Source organism: Phragmites australis, chromosome 3, assembly GCF_958298935.1.
Source record: "Phragmites australis chromosome 3, lpPhrAust1.1, whole genome shotgun sequence".
In the NCBI taxonomy this organism is placed as follows: Eukaryota; Viridiplantae; Streptophyta; class Magnoliopsida; order Poales; family Poaceae; genus Phragmites; species Phragmites australis.
In genome coordinates this window covers 23,943,807-23,962,537 of record NC_084923.1, presented here as the reverse complement: position 1 = coordinate 23,962,537, position 18,731 = coordinate 23,943,807, and the positions used below count along the sequence as shown (strand labels likewise).

At 44.0% G+C, this 18,731-nt stretch overlaps 2 protein-coding genes across 4 annotated transcripts; both read right to left on the bottom strand.

The window, feature by feature from the left end:
* Positions 1-2,686: 2,686 nt before the first annotated feature.
* LOC133912686 (uncharacterized) lies at positions 2,687-4,906 on the bottom strand. Of its 3 annotated transcripts, none has more exons than XM_062355543.1 (3): positions 4,759-4,906; positions 3,949-4,030; positions 2,687-3,816 (listed from the first exon to the last, which is right to left on the bottom strand). In XM_062355543.1, exons 1-3 carry the CDS (start codon positions 4,879-4,881, stop codon positions 3,077-3,079), a joined length of 945 nt encoding a protein of 314 aa, XP_062211527.1. In that variant the 5' UTR covers positions 4,882-4,906; the 3' UTR covers positions 2,687-3,076. The 3 variants fall into 3 exon arrangements, with proteins under 3 accessions (XP_062211527.1, XP_062211529.1, XP_062211528.1); XM_062355545.1 differs by lacking the exon at positions 4,759-4,906 and adding an exon at positions 4,582-4,715; XM_062355544.1 differs by lacking the exon at positions 4,759-4,906 and adding an exon at positions 4,134-4,573.
* Positions 4,907-9,178: 4,272 nt separating this feature from the next.
* Positions 9,179-12,538, bottom strand: LOC133912685 (uncharacterized). The gene is made up of 3 exons (XM_062355542.1): positions 12,313-12,538; positions 9,940-10,037; positions 9,179-9,628 (listed from the first exon to the last, which is right to left on the bottom strand). The coding sequence occupies exons 1-3, from the start codon at positions 12,356-12,358 to the stop codon at positions 9,395-9,397; spliced, it is 378 nt and encodes a 125-aa protein (XP_062211526.1). The 5' UTR covers positions 12,359-12,538; the 3' UTR covers positions 9,179-9,394.
* Positions 12,539-18,731: the final 6,193 nt, after the last annotated feature.

The following is an 18,731-nucleotide window of genomic DNA, read 5'->3' as shown; positions in this document are numbered from 1 at the left end:
TGAGAGAGATACGATGATATGTGCTACATGATGTATAAAAGTAAATAATGCATCACAAGATCAAGCTAAGAGCATAAGTCATGCAAAGGAGCAAAGAGGACTTGCGAACTAAACTATGTTGGAAGTTGACAGCAGTCCAGATAGTCTGGGTCAAGTCGGAGTATCCGGGTTCGGACCCTCCGGGTGAGGCATTCTTACTAAAGGAAACCCTAAGGACTTATCCAAGTCCTCGTTGGGGGATGGTGACCTTTGGTTGGAGAAGAAATTCACAGGAGAAGCTTGGAGAGGATATGAACAACGCACTGAAATTTTTAGAGAACAAGGTGGTGACGAAATTGATTGCAAAACCTTCAAACTTTCATGCATGTGAGGAACTCTTGGATGGATTTGAAGCCAAGAAGGAGGAGAATGCAATGGTATAACATGCATACCTTGATTTCTTTTTCTTGAGGGAGATTTTTTAGGAGAAGAGTGAGAACTTGAGAGAGAGAGAGAGAGAGGGAGGAGAGCTGTTGCCCTTGCTGCTGTGCAACTGAGAGAGAGAGAGAGAGAGAGAGAGAGAGAGAGAGTGAGGTGGCATGAGGGAGAAGGGAGGGGTGGGGCTGCAACTGAGAGAGAGGGAGGGGGTGTGGGCCAGCTCAATTTGGCCCCAAGAGCAAGAGAGACAAGTAGTGTTCAGTTGAAAATCATTTCTTTCTCTCCCCAATCTATTAGGCTAAAAGAGAAACTCTAGGGTTTTAAAAATTCTAGGAAATTTGTGACACGATTTCAACAACGAGATGAAACCTTTCTAAAAGGGTTCATTTACAACGCATAAGCGGAGGTATTAACTAACGACAATTCTATCATCGGGTATTTTTAAAATACATATAAATAAACAAACCATCAATTGACTTAATCAAGCAATCTAAATGCTTAACAAATAAACATGATACTTATGATGCACAATTATGCTTAATGACCTGATTAAAGAATTGGGACGTGACACCTTCGGTGTACACAACACCTATCATCGAACCATCCAGTGATGTATTCTTCGATCTTCAACTCTTGGAAACACTTCTGTAGGAAATATCCGGTGTGAAGCATCCGGTGCATACAACATAGGCGTCGGACCTTCTGGTGCGTCGATCTTCGTTCTTCTGTGCTTGGATTCTTCTCTGCAAAAAATAGTTCATCGTGCATCCTCACTGATCACTAGGCCTTCTGGTGCCTTGAATTTCCTTTGCCCAGAAGCAAAATGCTCATGTAAACTACTCATTGAACACCGGATCATCCGGTGAAGGAATCCTCATCTCTTGTCAGAATTGCTCTAGCATGTACATTCCTGAGCACCAAATCATCCAGTGAGGCTAACAACCTCTAGACATAATACTCTGGTGAGTACAAACTCCTCTGTACCGGATCATCTGGTGATAACAAATCTCCTGAGATTTCTCCAACTCAACAAAACTTTATCCCGACTGCAGTGGCTTCTTCATATATTGTATCCATAAGACTTACTAATGCATATACTTGACAAACATGTTAGTCCCAATAACTATATTATCATTAATCATCAAAATCACATTCATAGACTAATAGGGCTATTTTCGCTATAGACGATCCGCGTAGGATACCTTCGGAGATATCCGAGTAGGATCACACCCTGAATTCTCATGAGTATATAAGGCAAGGAGAGGGGTACATCCAAGACAAACCAACCTACAATCGCAAATCGCAATCGAAGCACAAGCAAGCTACTACTTTAGATCTCCGAAGTCATGAACCTTAAAGACTAGTTGAGTAGAAGACCAACACCCATCAAAGTACCATGATAGAAGTAATCCTTTAGTCGACTAGAACTTAAGCCTTAGACACACAAAAATCCGTTTTGTTCTGAGGATTAGATCCATTCACACATCGGCATTATACTCTGTGATATAAGAATAATCAAGGCAAGACAGGATGTAGGGCTATTTTTCAGCTCGTGGACTTAAATCTGTATAACTCTGTCTCTATTTGCATTATACTTCATCAACTTCACAAGTATCATTATTTTTCATATCATAAATAATAGATAAACATATCATAAATAATAGATAAGTCGTGTGTACAAATCCCCCATAACTACCATGGAGGGTTCGGTGTTAGAACCAGTCATCTTTTTTTATTGTAAAAAGGTTGACAAGCACATGTGCAACTAGCTAACAGAGATATGCAACTAGTGGCTAGCAAGAGACTTTGGTAGTAAGTTCAAAAGTTAACAAAGTCTGTTATGGTTTGAGGGCAACACAGTACCAAATGCAAATAGCATTGATGCATCACATCCATTATAAGATCATCATATCCCACACTTTTTTTTAGTATTCTTCTACATATAAGCTATGAGGTATTAGATGGTGATAGACCAGCTCCAGCCCACTTATTAGACCGAAAAAAGAGTAGAGTGAGCTCGGAGTTAGCTTTTTTCGTGCTCAGTTTAGGAGACGTGCGTTCTGCTAAGATCCGGTGTATGCTTTCCTCCCTGTCTTTCCTGAATATTGGCTTTCAATCCAAACCAGGGTTTGCACACCCTTTTGTCTAAAAGATCGTGGTTAGCATCAGGTCATCCATTCGTAATTTCGATCCTCAAACCAAACACTGCACAAGTTCTGTAATACTTGTACAAATGCATATTAACATGCTATGTGCGCAACGAGAAAACTTCCATAAGCGTTTCTTCCATCATAAATACAAAATGAAAAACAGAGACAGGAACAGTAGCATATGTGTTCGTTTAGCTCTACATTGGAGAAAGCGCTTCAGTTTACACTTACACCTACTTACTCTGTTGCAACAAACTTTGATCTGTCCAAAACACAAAACCAACAAAATACAACCATATTCACACGCCCCCGAACATGAATCAAAATAAAAAGGTGGCAAAATACAATCTAACAGATAGGAATATCGCACGAAATTTTCTTTTCAGCTGAGGAGGCTACAAGGGCCTCCCGGTGCCAACGCTGGGATCGAAATCTCACGAAATTTCTGACGAACAACATCCAAATGGAAAGCATCCTCCTGAATTTTCAAGAGATGAAGTTCATCACACTCACATGACGCTGCACCCGGCGCTGGGCTCTTCATCGTAGTGCTGCGGCCCGTACGGATCCCTGCCGTAGCCGTACGGTCCGTATCCGCCGTGGCCGTACGTCGCGGGCCCGCCATAGTATCCTCCGACAGGTGGGCCCCCGGCTCCGCCATACCCGCCGTACGGAGGAGCGCTGTGCCCCCACTCGGGGGCGGCCGGCCAGATGGACGGCACGGCCGTCGCCTGCGGCAGCGGCGCCATCGCCGGCATCCTCACGGGCGCCGCCGCCACCATGGACATCGACGGGCCGGTGTGGGGGGCCTCGAGCCGTGCCGCGGTGGCGGTGGTGACGATCTTTGGCTTGCTGTGCCCGTGGTGCGCGTGCCGGTCGGCCGGCTCGTCGTCGAAGTCGCTGTCCAGGTCGTCGAACTTGACGTGCTTCTTCTCCGGCTTTCCGCCTCCGCCGCCATGCTCGCCGTTGCCGCCAACACGACCGCCGTGGCTGTGGCCGTTGCCGCCGACACGACCGCCGTGGCTGTGGCCGTTGCCGCCGACATGACTGCCGTGACCACTAACTTTGCCGGGCTTGGGCGCCTTGGCGCCGCGCTTCTGGTTCCCTTGGCCGACGACGTGGATGTCGGTGATGACCTTGCCGGCGTCGGAGGTGAGCCTGTCGGCGATCTCCTCGGCATCGAAGGGCCCGGACACCGTGACCGTCTTGCTCTTCACATCGTAGGAGATTGTCCCGATGCTCACTCTGTCTGTTCATACAGAGATTGAGGTGCAAACATGCAGAATTAGATTATAGTATCGGATGGTCCGTTCATCTTCATCATGGATCGAAAATCTTCTTGTACAAAGGAGGTGAATTAAAATCTGGGAGCAGAGCAAACCTTGGAGCTTGCAGATGGCCTTCCTGATCTTCTTGTAGCATTTGTCGCAGTCAAGATCGACTCTCATCACAACTGTAGACATCTGAGGTGAGAGAGATCAACATGTAAAAGCCGGCCAGTGCAAATTTCATTTGTCGTTTCAATTTCGTACTACTGTAAGTACAAATAAAAAGAAAGACATGCACTTTGTTGAATCTTTAGGAGATTTTCCTTTTCGCAGCGAAGCAGAGGAGTAGGGATTAACATCCAAACTGCTTCATTTCAGAGTCTTTTGCTAGCTAACAGTTCCCCAACATACACCTGAATGGGCAGTTAGGTTGCTGGTCAATTTTTTAAAAGGAAAAGGAACCGCACGTTGCTTGTTGTCTACTTCACGCTTGGTACTTCAGTGGACGGTGCACAAAGCCATCCCAACAGAAGTTAGCGCACCGACACCAACTGATCTCGGAATGAATTCATGGGATACTTAGGTTTCAAATGAAGATCATAGAACAAATGCATCTCTCTTATTTTAACACGAATAGAAATGCAAAAGCACAACTAGTAACTAGACATGGCAGAGATTAATTGCTAAAAGGTTAACCTAATCTACTCCTTGTGTGCATGGAAGAGAAGAGTGTTTTTTCCCCTCACCAACTTAGTTTTAGCTAAGAAACATGAATTTTGACCTATAAAAGTTGTAGAACGAGAGCAAGCTGGCACATAAACCTCGTTAGTTAACCTTGGATGCAAACCAGAAAAAGAGTTTGCATGAGAGAGAGAGAGAGAGAGAGAGAGAGAGAGAGAGAGAGAGAGAGAGAGAGCAATTACCTTGTCTGCTATGGATGCTTCAAGGCTTTGCCACCTTTTGTGTGGAGCAGAGCAGGAGGGCCGGCGGGGGGCAAGAGACAGGAAGAAGCAAGAGGGAAAAGAGACGAGGCCGCTTTTGTTCATATTAACCGTGACGCTCTCGATTGCGCTTCTAACTAAGCACCAAACTTTTGGCAGACACGTGGGCCCACCACGTCTTAAACCAGCAGGGTCCAGGTTAACCATCGCCTCCCTTTTCCATACAAGACATGATGATTAGCGATAACTGAGCTTGTTCAGCACACATACAAGCCAGCTCACTCGCTTCAGAATATTAGGTTGTAGTCTCTAGGATGCATGGAGACAGTAGTAGCAACGGTGCACCAATTATTATCGACCTCTAATCACAAATAAATATTGTTTTGGACTGTTACTTTTTATGTAATATGTTTATCGAATACATTAAAGTTATACTATTATAAAACTATTTTTTAGATAAATCTATCTGTACTATTTTTAAATATTCAAACTCAATATATAAAAAATAATTTGTAGTCAAAGTTTAAAAATATTAACTGCACGTAACTCAAACTGATACTTATTTGTAATTGGATGGAATACTTTTCAGCGGTCCATTGCAAAATGGGGCAGTTGAACATGACCACATATTTGAAAATTTGCCCAAAAAAAACAATTCACAGTTTGATGTACTCACCTATGTCTCATTTCCCAGCAAGTAGCTGCACCAGTGTTGTGCCGTCGTCTTGTCCACCTTCTTTAACGGAAAATACAAATGTGGCTCTTTGCCGTTCCGCCTTGTGGTAACATACACTCACATCTCTGCCATTTCTCTAGAGTCCTCCGTTTATATGACCCGATCACCCGTCAAGTTCTAGCTCTGTCGCCCACCACTCCACTTCATTTCTGCTCCAATACGCTATCAGACCAGCAGTGATGGATCTAGCTGGCTGGCACAGTAGGCTATAGACCATTCTAAAAATTTACATCAGTCTAAGATACCTATAAATATATTAGCTTCTTTAAAATAAATGTTAGACTTAATTATGTTGACATATTAAATTATATTAAATTAGATCACCCTTATCTATAATCATAAATCCACCATTGCAGCCACCGTTTATACTGATTATGTCAGTTCCTTATTACTAAGTTTACTCCAACTATTTCTAGAGAATGAAAGCCTTCGTGCTTTATTAAAAACTCTAGGTGAAGCTTTTATCCAACAATTCGCTGTCGGGGAAAAGTAGGTCAATAAATTACTATACTGCTGATAGTTTTTAGCAAATACCATCTATAAAGAATATAGTCGAGAGTTTTCTTACAGTTGATAAATACAGTGACAGATCCAATATTTTGTGTATATATTTGTCGTGATCTTGCCCGCACATGCAATCATGTGAGCCTCACCTCGCTCATGCCTGCGCCGCCGCCGCTCTCCACGTAGCTCGAGCCCACTTGTTATCTCCGCCGCTGCCCCTCCAGGCTTAGCCCGTGCTCATGCCACGCCCCATCACCATGACCCTTGCCTCACTCGCACCCACATCGCCGCCACCCTCCATCTCAAGAACGCGATCGTCACATAATTACACACACGTTGTCAGTTTTTAGTACTTGGTGCACTCACACGTATCAGCCTTTTAGGAATCGACGTACTCACCCACGTGTGTATGATGATATTTTGTAACAGTTATCTCAGTGATAATTAAAAAAATGAGAAAAAGGGTGAAATTCCATCCTTTTGGGCCGGCCCAGCAACCCTTTCCTTTGCCTCTCTCCCTGCAGCATGGGCCCACATGTCTCACCCTCTACTCCAACCGTTGCTTGCCTCTCCCTCAAGAGGAATTTCCTTTTTTACCACCCTACCAGGTGGCGCATGCCAAAACACCATCTTACCAGATGCTCTCTCCCGTTTGCCACCGGGCCCACACGCAGAGACACGGACGAACGTCCCGTTATGAACAGTACCCGATAGATTTAAAAAATCAAAAAATATGTCGATTTTTTTACTGCTCTATAATTCATAAGTAACCCATTTTAATTGGATTTGACTAAAAATCTTGTGTAGAATTTAAACTAAAATTCCTCAAAAGACGTTAATTTTGTAACTTCTAGTGATTTTTAAGACCTCACAAAAAATTCAAAAAATATGGGACAATTCACTAATATTCGTGTAATGTGATGTACTAATTTCTAAAATTATCTCCTACTCTAGGTTATAAGGTAAAAAATTGAGTTCCTTTGGAATGCCCATTTATTAGCACAATTTATAAACTAGGGCGAAAGATGATTTTAGAAATTAGTATATTACATTAGAGAAATATTAGTGAATTTTCACATATTTTTTGGAATTGTTGTGAGGCCTTAAAATTACTAGAAGCTGCAAAAATAACACCTTTTGAAGAATTTTAGTTTAAATTCTACACAAGATTTTTAATCGAATCTAATTAAAATGGATTGCTTATGAATTATAGAGCACGTAAAAATCGACATATTTTTTGATTTTTTTTAAATCTCTTGGATACTGTTCATAACGGGACGTTCATCCGCGTGTGGGCCCAGATGGCAAACGGAAGAGAGCATTCGATATGATGGTGTTTTGGCAAGCGCCACCGGTAGGGTGGTAAAAAAAGTAAATTCCCCCTCCCTCAGAGATTGAGACCAGCTGCCATGCTCCTCCCAACAGCCGAAGCAAAACAAGCCCCAAATCTCTAGAGAGACCAGTTCAAATGTGAGGGGGAAATCTAGAAGCCACCAAACGAGTCACCATCCAAGCTTCAACCGAATCCCCATCTTATCTCGAATCAAATCTCTTTCTATCTTCAATCGAATACCAACTGAATCGAACCAAATCGAATTCCAGCCGGTCGAGCCCTCCGCGCTCCCAACTGATTTGAGCCTTATCTCATCGTTGTAATCTCTAGCGATAGCTTATAAAAGGGAGGCCTTCGTATCAGGGGCGCGGTTGGAGCAGAGGAGGCCGGGGCCCTACTGCCGTCCCGCCGAGCCTTGATGCGCGCTCTGGTCTCGGAGGCGCACCGAGGAGAGAGGGCTCCTCGATCTGAGCAGCCGTCGCCGCCACCGACGTTCTACCGGCACTTTACTCCACCGGAGTCTATGAACCCATCAACTTGCTGGCCACCGCCCCTGCTGCTGCCGTCACCAACGATGGGGATAAGGCTGTAGCAGTTGTAGGTTGGGTCGTCGTCCGTTTGGACTCATGCTTGGCCACTAGCCCACAAATATTTAGGTGTAAATCTATCTGTACAGCATGATCTCACATAGGCCCGCCCCTGGGTAAATATGGAAACAGTCGGCCTATTGAGCAACGCAGTCATCTTGGCTTGTTCTTGGCTTCATCCGCGTCCTCCTGGGTCGCTTGCTCCGACTAAAGCGGTTCCGATCAGAAGTTTTTGGCCACACAAAATGAAGGTAGGGGCCGAGTTATTTCGTCTGTTACGCACTTCTCCGGGGCTTTGGTCAAAAGGTGATAGATATAAACGCGAGAAAGCCGCAACCAGAATTCGTGATAATTAAAGTAATCTAATCCACCTGCATACATGCTTAAAGCGGCCGGGAATTAAGCAATGCAATGAATCCAACTTGGGAGTCACAAATCTTTCTATAGTATAGAGCACACTGACGTTTGCCACTAGTAGGGGAGACTGGTCCATTCAAATTTAGACTAAATTAAAAAACTAATATTTTTATAGTAAATACAAAGGTGATTTAAATATATGACAGACTCGGCCATGGGCCTGGGTCAGCCACTAGTAATGTGCAAATCGTTAGCCCACTCTCAAGGATCTCATCCAATCTCCACGCTTACTGTGATGTGGATTACCTTTCTTCCACTATCATGATTACCGATGATTTAATGTGTCGGTGCTCCTTCGCTCTCAACTGCAGCAGGAATTCTGGGCATGAGAGCCGTGCTAAATAGGAGCAGTTTCCATCGAAATAGCAAACACGTACCTCCAGTCCAGTTTGCTTACAACATACAAGCGATAGACTTGATTAAACTTTTCCATTCTCCAATATCCAGTCCAGGGTACCGTTATACAAGGTTACAATATCAGACAAGAGTCCTAAATGCTTTGCATCGCATCCGGGACCAATACGATGGATAACCCTCCAAATTTAGAATAAGATTCCTGGCGTTCACATCGAAATGACTATACATGTGCCCAAAAGAAACAATAACAAGTGAGATGCGATGATGACAAACGTGATGACGCACCCCAAATGTCCTGTTAGGACTAGACACCAACAAGTACTTTAATCATGGCATCGACCATGGCAGTGGACGCAAATCTGCAAATGCCTCAACTATTATACTTTGTCACAATGAGCTCTATTCATCTTCACCTTGTTAACCTCAAGATGCCCAGAACAATCAAACGGCAGAAACCACAAGAAATGGTGATTTAGGAATACAAATTTTCCATTCAACGCAAAAGTCTCGTTCCAGAGTAGCAAACCGATAGTACATATCCATGGATTAGGAATACCTGCAGCAGGATATGCTAGATGATAACTGGGCCAACGATCAAAGAGAAATCTAACAACAAACCTTCACTTAGTCAAGCTGTTGACAGGATATAGGAATCACTGGGAACGGGCTGCATTAGAGAGAAAGTCAAGTGGATCTTTTGTAGGGGTACTTGACATGGTTGGCAGCATTGCAACGATGAAAGTCTCCAGCGTTGCCTCCTTTGTTGTTCCGGCCAGTCCCAAACACTTTCTGATCGGCTTCCTTCACCTTATTCTTATCACGGAACCCAGTTGTAGCTGAAGTATCCTCTGGCTTCTTTGCCCTAGATGGTGGTGCACCGTGTGGTCCAAGATAGATGCTCTCTGTATCCTTGGTGGGCTGTAGCAAAAAAAGCATCAATGCAAAGTTAGGGAAAGCAAAGACAGATACATGGACAACGATTATCTACCAAAGTGAAACAACCGGATCTTTTGCTTTGTTGCTGCTCTATAGTATAAGTTAGCGATCTTGCGAAACGCAACTCTCTATCTCCTTTCCTATGTTTGGACAAGTATGTTTCTTATAACAGAGTAACAGTGTGTCATGTTACTTTACAGTGAGTTCACCCTGATTCAGGCGCAAGGAAATTAAGATGTGCTGGTATTTTGCTTTCATAAAGGGACCCAGAAGAACAGCGATTAGAAAGAGACCTTTGGAGGTGGTTGAGGATCAGAAGCCCGTGAAACTTCCCAGTCACCGAGATCAGATTCTTCAACACTCAAGCTTGGGATCACAAAGCCATCATTATCTGTGACATGTAACACATAGCATGTGAGAATATGAGAATATGTTTACTAGAAAACAAAGTGACAATCAGTCCATAGAAAAATAAATAAATGGACTACAGTTTCCCATTACTGTCAAATGTCATGTAAATAAAACGGACTGAAATGTAGTTGGCCAGGTTGAATAAAGCCCAAACATACATTACAAAAAGAAATCACACATAAAAGGAGTGCAGAAAGTCCAAAGAGATGAACTTAAATGATCAAATCTACTCTACCAAAAGAATGCACAAAAACTTATAAGTTGCTTACATAAACAGTATAAGAATGCACAATATCTAACTCATAACAGGTTTAGCAAGAAGAACAGAGAAACAGAATATGGGAGCAACAAAAGCTCATGGATAGGAGATGCAAAAGTTAGAAAGTGAGGCATGCTGCCAGCGCTTCCATCCTGTTGTTGCATATGTTTTTAGAGCCTTACTTCCATCCTGTTAATGCATGTTTTGAGAGCCTTGTAACACGCTATCCTATAACATAAGCACTCTAATTTTCTCGTTATCATCCCTACATACGCCTCTTGGAGGGCACAATCCCTGTTTCAGATGCAATTATGCAAACTAAGGGCCCGTAAAGTGGGACTCCTCTGGCCTATTATTCGACTTGCTGGACAAGTACATAGACGTGCATGTACTAACACCCAATCCAGATAGCACGTCATCTCTATTAACCATCAACAAAAGCGCACCATCCAAGCCCAAGAAACCAGCCCATTTCACGCCACCAGTCAAACTCGACCATTCGAATCAATCTTGTGGGTGATCAAATAAATAAACCTAAAATGAGTTCACTGATCGACCAATACAAAAAGGAAAGTAAATACAGGATGGTGTACCTGTTCGCCGTGGGAGATGCCTGCTCTCCACACGACGTACATACGACAAATTTACGCCTCTACAGAAAAAGCTTTTTACAATTGGGCTACACAGGAAAAGGCAACATCAAAGACAGGTAACCAGCACACTATCTAGTAACATATATAAAAATAATTTGGTATATGCAACCCCCCAAACTTTAGGTTTGACGTGTGCAACTTTGCATGTTCAAAGTAGAGCTTACAGAATGGATCAAGTGAGCCCATCTGAGACACATGAAACTTTCAGTATTTTACACATTTTCGTTGAAACGTAACGTGTGCACCATTGGTTTTTGCTTGATTTTAATATAGGACCTGAGACTTTTTTCGTGAAGATTACTAGCTTGGCTTGAATAGATACAGTACAAAACACAAAATTCGGTGCTACAGGAAAAAACATATGCTTGCTTCTTTCTATTTGACATAGCGCTATGGTGTAAACATAGCTCCAAAGAGCAATTCCAAGGATAATTAACAATGTGGGTGGAATAGTTCATAGATATGTAACGCAAATTTCAACCATTTCTATATCATAATTACATCATCCAATCTTACTCATGCTGCATACATCACAAAGCACCAACATTAAAAATTGTTTATTTGCGACTGAAGAAGATCTATTTTCTTCGGTTGCCAAGGTCATCTTAAAAACTCAAACACAAGCAAAATTTTGTGTTATGTGCATGGCTCAACAAAATTCGACGTGTAAAGGACGTAAAATGAAGCTGGATCTTCAATTTTGTTGTTCTTATCTCAAGGAACCTAGGGTTAAAGATGGGGGAAAACTCGTAACTATTGGCCCTTTTGAAATGACGTAATGGAAATGTTTGAACTAACCCTGACGGGGGTATACTTTCTCTAACCATTGTTTACTAAGCATAACAAAGCTCCAAATAGAATTCTGTCTGTCCATAAAATTTGAGAACAGTCTTACTATGGACTTCCCTACTTCCACCGAAATGTTGTGATTAGCCATTGTTATTGGAGCGCCACGATTCAGATCTTTCAACCAAGCCGACAATCCAGCAACGGAGCTCTTGGCCCCTTGAATTAGCTGCCACTATCCCCCAACTAGCAACACGCCAATAGAAACCTACTACCTATGATTACTTCAACGCACAACCAAATAGCATGATCCCTTGCTGCGGTGTGCAGACGCTATTACGGAAGGTTCTTCGATTTGCCTTAAGCCCACAGATCACAAACGCAGCAGAAACTAGTAAACCACACGCATAGCTTTTATTCACCCCTAGAAACGTTCGCGCATCAAGATTCGAAACCCTATAGAAGTTCGAGCCGTTCCCTAGCAAAGACACCTAACCACAGGGATAAAACGTGGGACATCGAGGTCACGATGGAGGGGGAGGAGTTTCGAATGTTACCCCAGTCGTCTTCATCGGCGGGGCCGGTCAGGCGGTGCGGATCCATCGGGCGCAAACGGACATCGAACTCCGGGCGCGAGAGCCCGAGGTCAGCTTCTTGAAGGATTCCGGCGGCGGTGGAAGCGAGGTGGAGGGGGAGGTGAGACGATTTGGCGAGGGAGGGAGGGAGGAGGAAACAAAACAAAGCAAGAGAAGATGGGAAGCGCCTGGAATTTGGAATCTGTGGGTGGTCTCCCTATTTTACCCCTGCCTTTTCTTTTTCTTGTTTTCCCGCTTTTTGGACATGAGAACCGTGCCAAATACTGTACTGTAGTATTCGTTTTGTTAGATTGTGTTTGAGCGAGCTGTGGTCTTCAAGGATTACTTGAGAACTGTGTGCCCGTTGCATCAGCCAAAAAGCTCTATTTGGCCGTATGGTTTTTGCTCAAGTTTGCTATAGGAAATTTTTGATTGGCCAAAGTTTAGCATTACGTCAAACGGACGCCAAATCTCTTGGGCATGATCAAATTGTGACTTGGCCCTATATATTTTTACCCCGACTATATCGTGCACCACCCTCTTCCACGAAATCAGTAGCCTTGTTGTGGCCCGATCTCTAACACCTATGGCATGCTGCTAATGATGCCCCTTAACAGGGGTGGATCCATGTGAAGGCACAGGAGTGCGTAGGACATCGAGTAGTTTTTATTTTACAGAGATCTATTATATATATTAGGTTTATATGATACTCTTATCTGAATAAATAGAACATCTAGACAGACCGAACATAAATAGACATATTTTGATTCTGAATCCGTCGCTACCCCTTAAGCTCCATTGTTACAGCTCGCCCCTCGAGCTTCTCTACTTCGTAGTCCAGCTCGGCATTGCCTGTGCACTAGGATGTTGTGAAGTGATAGCACGGCATGGGCCGTCAGGCGATGACTCTAGGGTCTTTTGTTTTGCAACATAGGATAGGTGAGGTGTGCTTATCCCGTAGCATCGAAGCTTGCTAGCCATACATGCTTAGGGGTGCTTATATAATATTTTAAGCTAATGAAACTATCAAAGCAATTATAGAAAGAGATGCTTGCATTTAGAAGCTTGAAAGCTTCTATCACTACTAAACAAGGCTAAATCCAGTCGATTTAAATATGGACATCACAGTCGGTTCCAAAAAACTAAGTCTAAAAAGGATTTTTATAGTCGGTTTTTACTCCATGAGCGACTCATAATATCCAAGTCAGTTCGTAAGCACATATCACAGTCAGTTGATTTCAAAAACTGATCAAGATATTAGGGCTTTTATCACAATCAGTTTTGAGTATGAACCAACTGAGTTAATCCCTTTATCCCAGAGTTCTAAATCAGCCCGGCCCAACTCTTTGATCGAAACTGTAGTAGATAACCTCAGCCCCCCACCCCGACCCGGCTGCCACTTCTCTCCCCGGCTCGAGTGCGGGCGACGACGCAAGCATGGTGGCGTGCGAGCGAGGCCCCAAGGGTGGCAGCGCGCAGGCGAGGCACAAGCACGGCGGTGTGCAGGAGACGGCGACCGGCGAGAGCCTCACATGCGCTACCTCCTTTTCGACCACGGCCGTGCGCATCCCATTGTAGAGATTTGTGGTTTTTACTGTACACTGCAAATTAGGACGTCTGGGCAGCGTGATTTAGGTCCATGAGCAGGTTGACAAGTGACTTTTGAGGCAGCTGCTAACCTGTTAGATATATGGGCCAAGCCTATTTATAATTTTTGAAAATCTTAAAGGTCCAATCATGTAAAAGGAGTATGCATCTCTTCAGTCCCACTTTGCTAAGTAGAGGTGTAATGAGACTAATTTAATTAGAATTGTGTCATCTACTCTATTAGCACATATAGATAGGAGGACTAGAAAGAACACGCTTACCTCGCCGAGCGTGTGTTGTTCATACAATAGTTGCAGTAAAGCTTTTTAGTTCAAGGGCTTTTGCCCAAATCATACCTTGTCTTGATAGTGGAGCATTTGGGGCTTTTTGCTCTGGTGGAATGATCGTGAGATCGTAGCACTACTGATCAGGTGTAAACTTCTGTCCAGTTATATATTTTTTTCATCGTTTTTCTTTCTGTCAAAGCTCCATATGTACACAGAACTGAAAGAAATCGACGTGTTGAAACCTCGAGTATTTGTGCCCTCTTGTGCTTATTTGCCTCTACTCTGGACCTGGAATACTGCAGGTAGCCAGAGGAAGGAGATCTACCTGGATGTAGTAGTATCTACCAGTTCGGAGCTTGGCTACAATATCTAATACATTCAATATGGATTTACTATTACAGAAAGAGTCATTCGTGCTAGCTCATTAGTGCCGTTTAGATCAAAACTAACACTGATAGTGTATCAGTGTCGGTTCGTAACACAATCAGACAAAAACTCGTTCATTTAGATAAAAACCGACACAGATAAGTATTATCAGTGTTGGTTTCTAGAAAAAATCGAGACTGATAGGATCAGTGCCAGGTTTTTGTTATGAACCGGCATTGAACGAGGGAGCCAGAGTCGAAATTTTTGTTAGATTCATTTAATACTTCACGACTCGCATCCGGCTCTATCTCCAATCCCCCCCCCCCGCTCTCATGACTTTCTCTTGCACACTCGCGTCTCTCTCTCTCTCTCTCTCTCTCTCTCTCTCTCTCTCTCTCTCTCTCTCTCTCTCACTCACTTATCTCTCAGTCTCTCTCTCTCGTCGTGCATCCCGGCCTCCTCATCCCCTGGAGCATGTCGACCTTGAGCTCTCCTCCCCCCTCAGCCGAGCTCGGCCACCCGCTCTCCACCCCCTCAGTTGCACTCCAGCCTCCCTGTCTCCTCCCCCCTCCCCGCCTCACCACTAGCAACCTCCGTCCTCCCCCATCTCCTCCCTCCTCACCGACCTCGCCCTCATCACTTGGGGGCAGTGGGATCTGCGGCGCGAGGGTAGCAGAATCTGAGGCGTTGGATGCCAAGGGCCTCCTGTCCTCCCCCTAGGCCTCTTCAATGACCTCCCTCCCTCCCTGCTTGCTCTCCTCGTCGGCCTCCTTGCGGGGGCGGTAGGATCCAGCGCGGGGGCGGCAGGATCCGGCGCGGACGGCCTCTCCAACGAAGGCGCCATGGTGGTGGCCACCACGCTGCACTTTGACTGACCGCCTCAGCCAATGACAGTGGTAGATCTGTCGCCAGCGGTAGGAGCCAAAGCGCGATGGTGGTGATAGCATCGACGAGGTGGCGAGCTGCGATGTGGGGTCGGTGATGGGCTACGATGTGGGGTCGGCTCATTTGCTGGTCTTTTTTCTTTTTTTATTTTCTGGAAAACCTAACAATGTTGGTTGTTAAACTAGCACTGATAGTCGAAGACTATATGTGCCCCTTATGGAGTTCCGGTTCCAAAACCGGTACTGATGGGGTTTTGCAACCGGCACTATTGATCTGTTTTGGAGTGGTGGTTCATCAAATTCAGGACAATACAAGACTACCCTACTTGGGCTTTTGAATATTTATATCTTTGCCACAAGTCCAGGAAACAAATTATCTTAAAATGCTTTGAAAAGGCTTCCTTGGACTACGTTACTTGGACTTTGAAAAGGCTTTCGACGAAATTGAGCATCATGTCATCCTGGATATCTTAAAGCACAAAGGATTCGGAAGCAGATGGGTAAAATGGATCAAGCTAATTCTAAATTCAGTTACATCTTCTATTCTTCTCAATGGTGTAACTGGTAAAGTCTTTCATTGCAAAAGAGGAGTTTGTCAAGGAGACCCTCCACTACTACAGAAAAGGTCATCACTGCCGATTCAAAATTAATATCACTGCTGGTTCCAAAACCAGCAGTGATTGTACATATCACTACCGGTTCATAACACGAGCCGGCAGTGCAGTGATACAATCTATCAATGCCGGTTCTTGATCTCATTCTGCTCGATTTGTATACTTACCACTGCTGGTTTCATCTACGAACTGGTAGTGAGACCCAATCCAGGAAAAAAATAAATATTAATGCATTAATTTAAGCGAGATTAGAGTTACAAATGATCATATTAATATACTTTATACTAATTACAGCAAAAATTGTCGTCATGCAAACGACAGCGCAAAAACCCTAACGCGCACGTCGACTAACCTAGCTAACTAGCTAATTGTGCTTGAGTTGAAACTCAACCCACGAACTGGAGTCTGTGGTGTCGTCATCATGATCGTCTTCATCGCCACTGCTGCCATCATTGTCGTCATCATCATTGCCAATGCTATCTGCATCATCGGTGTCGGTGTCATCTTCCTCCTCGTACTCATCCTCCTCCTCCAACAAGCTCGTCTGGGCCTTCTTGGCCCTCAGTGGCTCATCGATGAATGTGTCCCACACCTTGTCGTCTGACGAGGGGTAGCCCAACGAAATGACGGAATCTGATGTGGGGGGCGCCTCGTCCGGTGCGGCCTTCTCCTCCCTGAACGAGGACACGGGTGTGGGAGGCATCCTTGGGGAAGGCGGTGGAGGCGGCGGTGGATCCATGTGGATCGTGCGAGAGGTGGAGGTGGCCAGCGGTGGGCGAGAGAGAGAGAGAGAGAGAGAGAGAGAGAGAGAGAGAGAGAGAGAGAGAGAACGAGCGAGCCGAGTGATAGACCGAGCGAGAGGATCGCTTACATTTAATGTCATGCATATGAAGACGTATGAATTTTTTAGTATCACTACCGGTTCATAAACATAACCAACAGTGATAGCCATTATCACTGCCGATTGCTAAAGGCACGTCTTTTGATAAGATAATATCACTGCAGTTTGTATTACTAACTGCAAATTTAATCACTATCACTGCCGGTTATTGCTGGTTCTGCTTTTTATGTGAGGCTAAAGCTTATGAACCATTAATGATATGTTATCATTGTCGGTTATTTTTGAACTAGCAGTGAAGAGGAGGCACGGATGACCCTTTTTGTGACAGTGCTCTCTCAACCCTTCTTTTTGTATTGGCTGCTGATCTCCTACAATCAATTATAAACAAAGCCAAAGATCTTAGGCCCCCTATGGATAGACGTTTTTTTGGCTTTTCCCTGAAAAAAGTCTGAAGCTATCCAAGGGGTTGGCTTTTCATTCTGGTTTTTTGGCTTTTGGTTGGTCGAAGAAGTGGTTGTGGTTGAAATGAACTGAAAGCTGAAAAGTAGGCTGAGAGAAGCTTTTCTAGCTTTTGGTATGCTAAGAAGCTAAAAATTTATTGTAAAAAATAACCACCAAAATTCAATAATCATATCCACTTCCTAAACCAGTCAAAAACTCTAAAACCACAACCTATTCAAACGAGATCTTAATCTCTTGAATCTCCCTCTGACTAGGGGAGTGGGAACAGATTTCCCCGTTATTCAATATGCGACCGGCGTATATTGTAGAAGCGACCGGCGTACGTACGCCGAGGCCGAGTGAAGGTGCATGTGAAGGAGATGCACCAGTTTGGCAACTTGTAGGTTGTTGACTAGCTAGCTCGTCGTCGTCACTCGTCACCAACCGTCTGACGGCATTGGTCCACTAATATCGGATGATGATATTGTAGCGGCGTCGTTAAATATCCTGGACGGCCGGGGAAGGCACGCAACACTTTTGCTGGAAGCGTATCCTCTGCCTTTCCGCCTGCTAAGGCAACCATTGCCTTACTCAGTCCAAGCCGCCCATCTTGGAACCAGCGGCGGCCACGCGAGAATGCAGTCCTTCCTCCACGCCCAGAAGCATGCACGTAGTATCTACGGATTGAGGTGGCTGCTTGCAGTATGTATTGAAACAAATGCATTTATCTTCTATAATTAAAATTTCTCTCCCCATTGAACTACAGCTCGCCACCATCATTTGTCTTCGTCTGACCTTGCAGTTGCCCAAGTTAGTTTGATGGTGCTCTGTTTTAACTGAAAACTGGTGCTGAAGAACTCGATTTTAAGAGTGCTAATATTGCTCCACGTTTTGACGAACAAATATTGCTCCACGTTCCAATGGAAATCAACATAAACTGTTTGGTTTGACCAAAAGTAAAATCAACACCAAAAATATTTCTTATAAGGACCATGTGATGATGCCCAAAAATCAAAACAGTAACAAAAGTTGTAAACATACTTGGTACTTTCATATAATCCAGTAAACAAAATGAAAAAATCATTGTCATTACAGGCTACCTCTGCCACATTACGAATTGCTTCCTAGCTGTATCAGTTTGACCAGAAAACTAGCTGCAGGCCTGAAGCTAAAATGGTTCTTCAGAAATAGAACTCTTGGCAATCTAAATAACCATGTAAATCAAGAAAGCCTTCTAAGTAAATAGGAAGACTTTGACCATTCCAACATATACTTAAAAATTTATCCTCTATAATAATATTACAGTATCCCCTAACAGTATTACAATATCTTCTATTTTTTCATCTCCAACAGCTACCATATTTTCTCCCTTCTATTATTC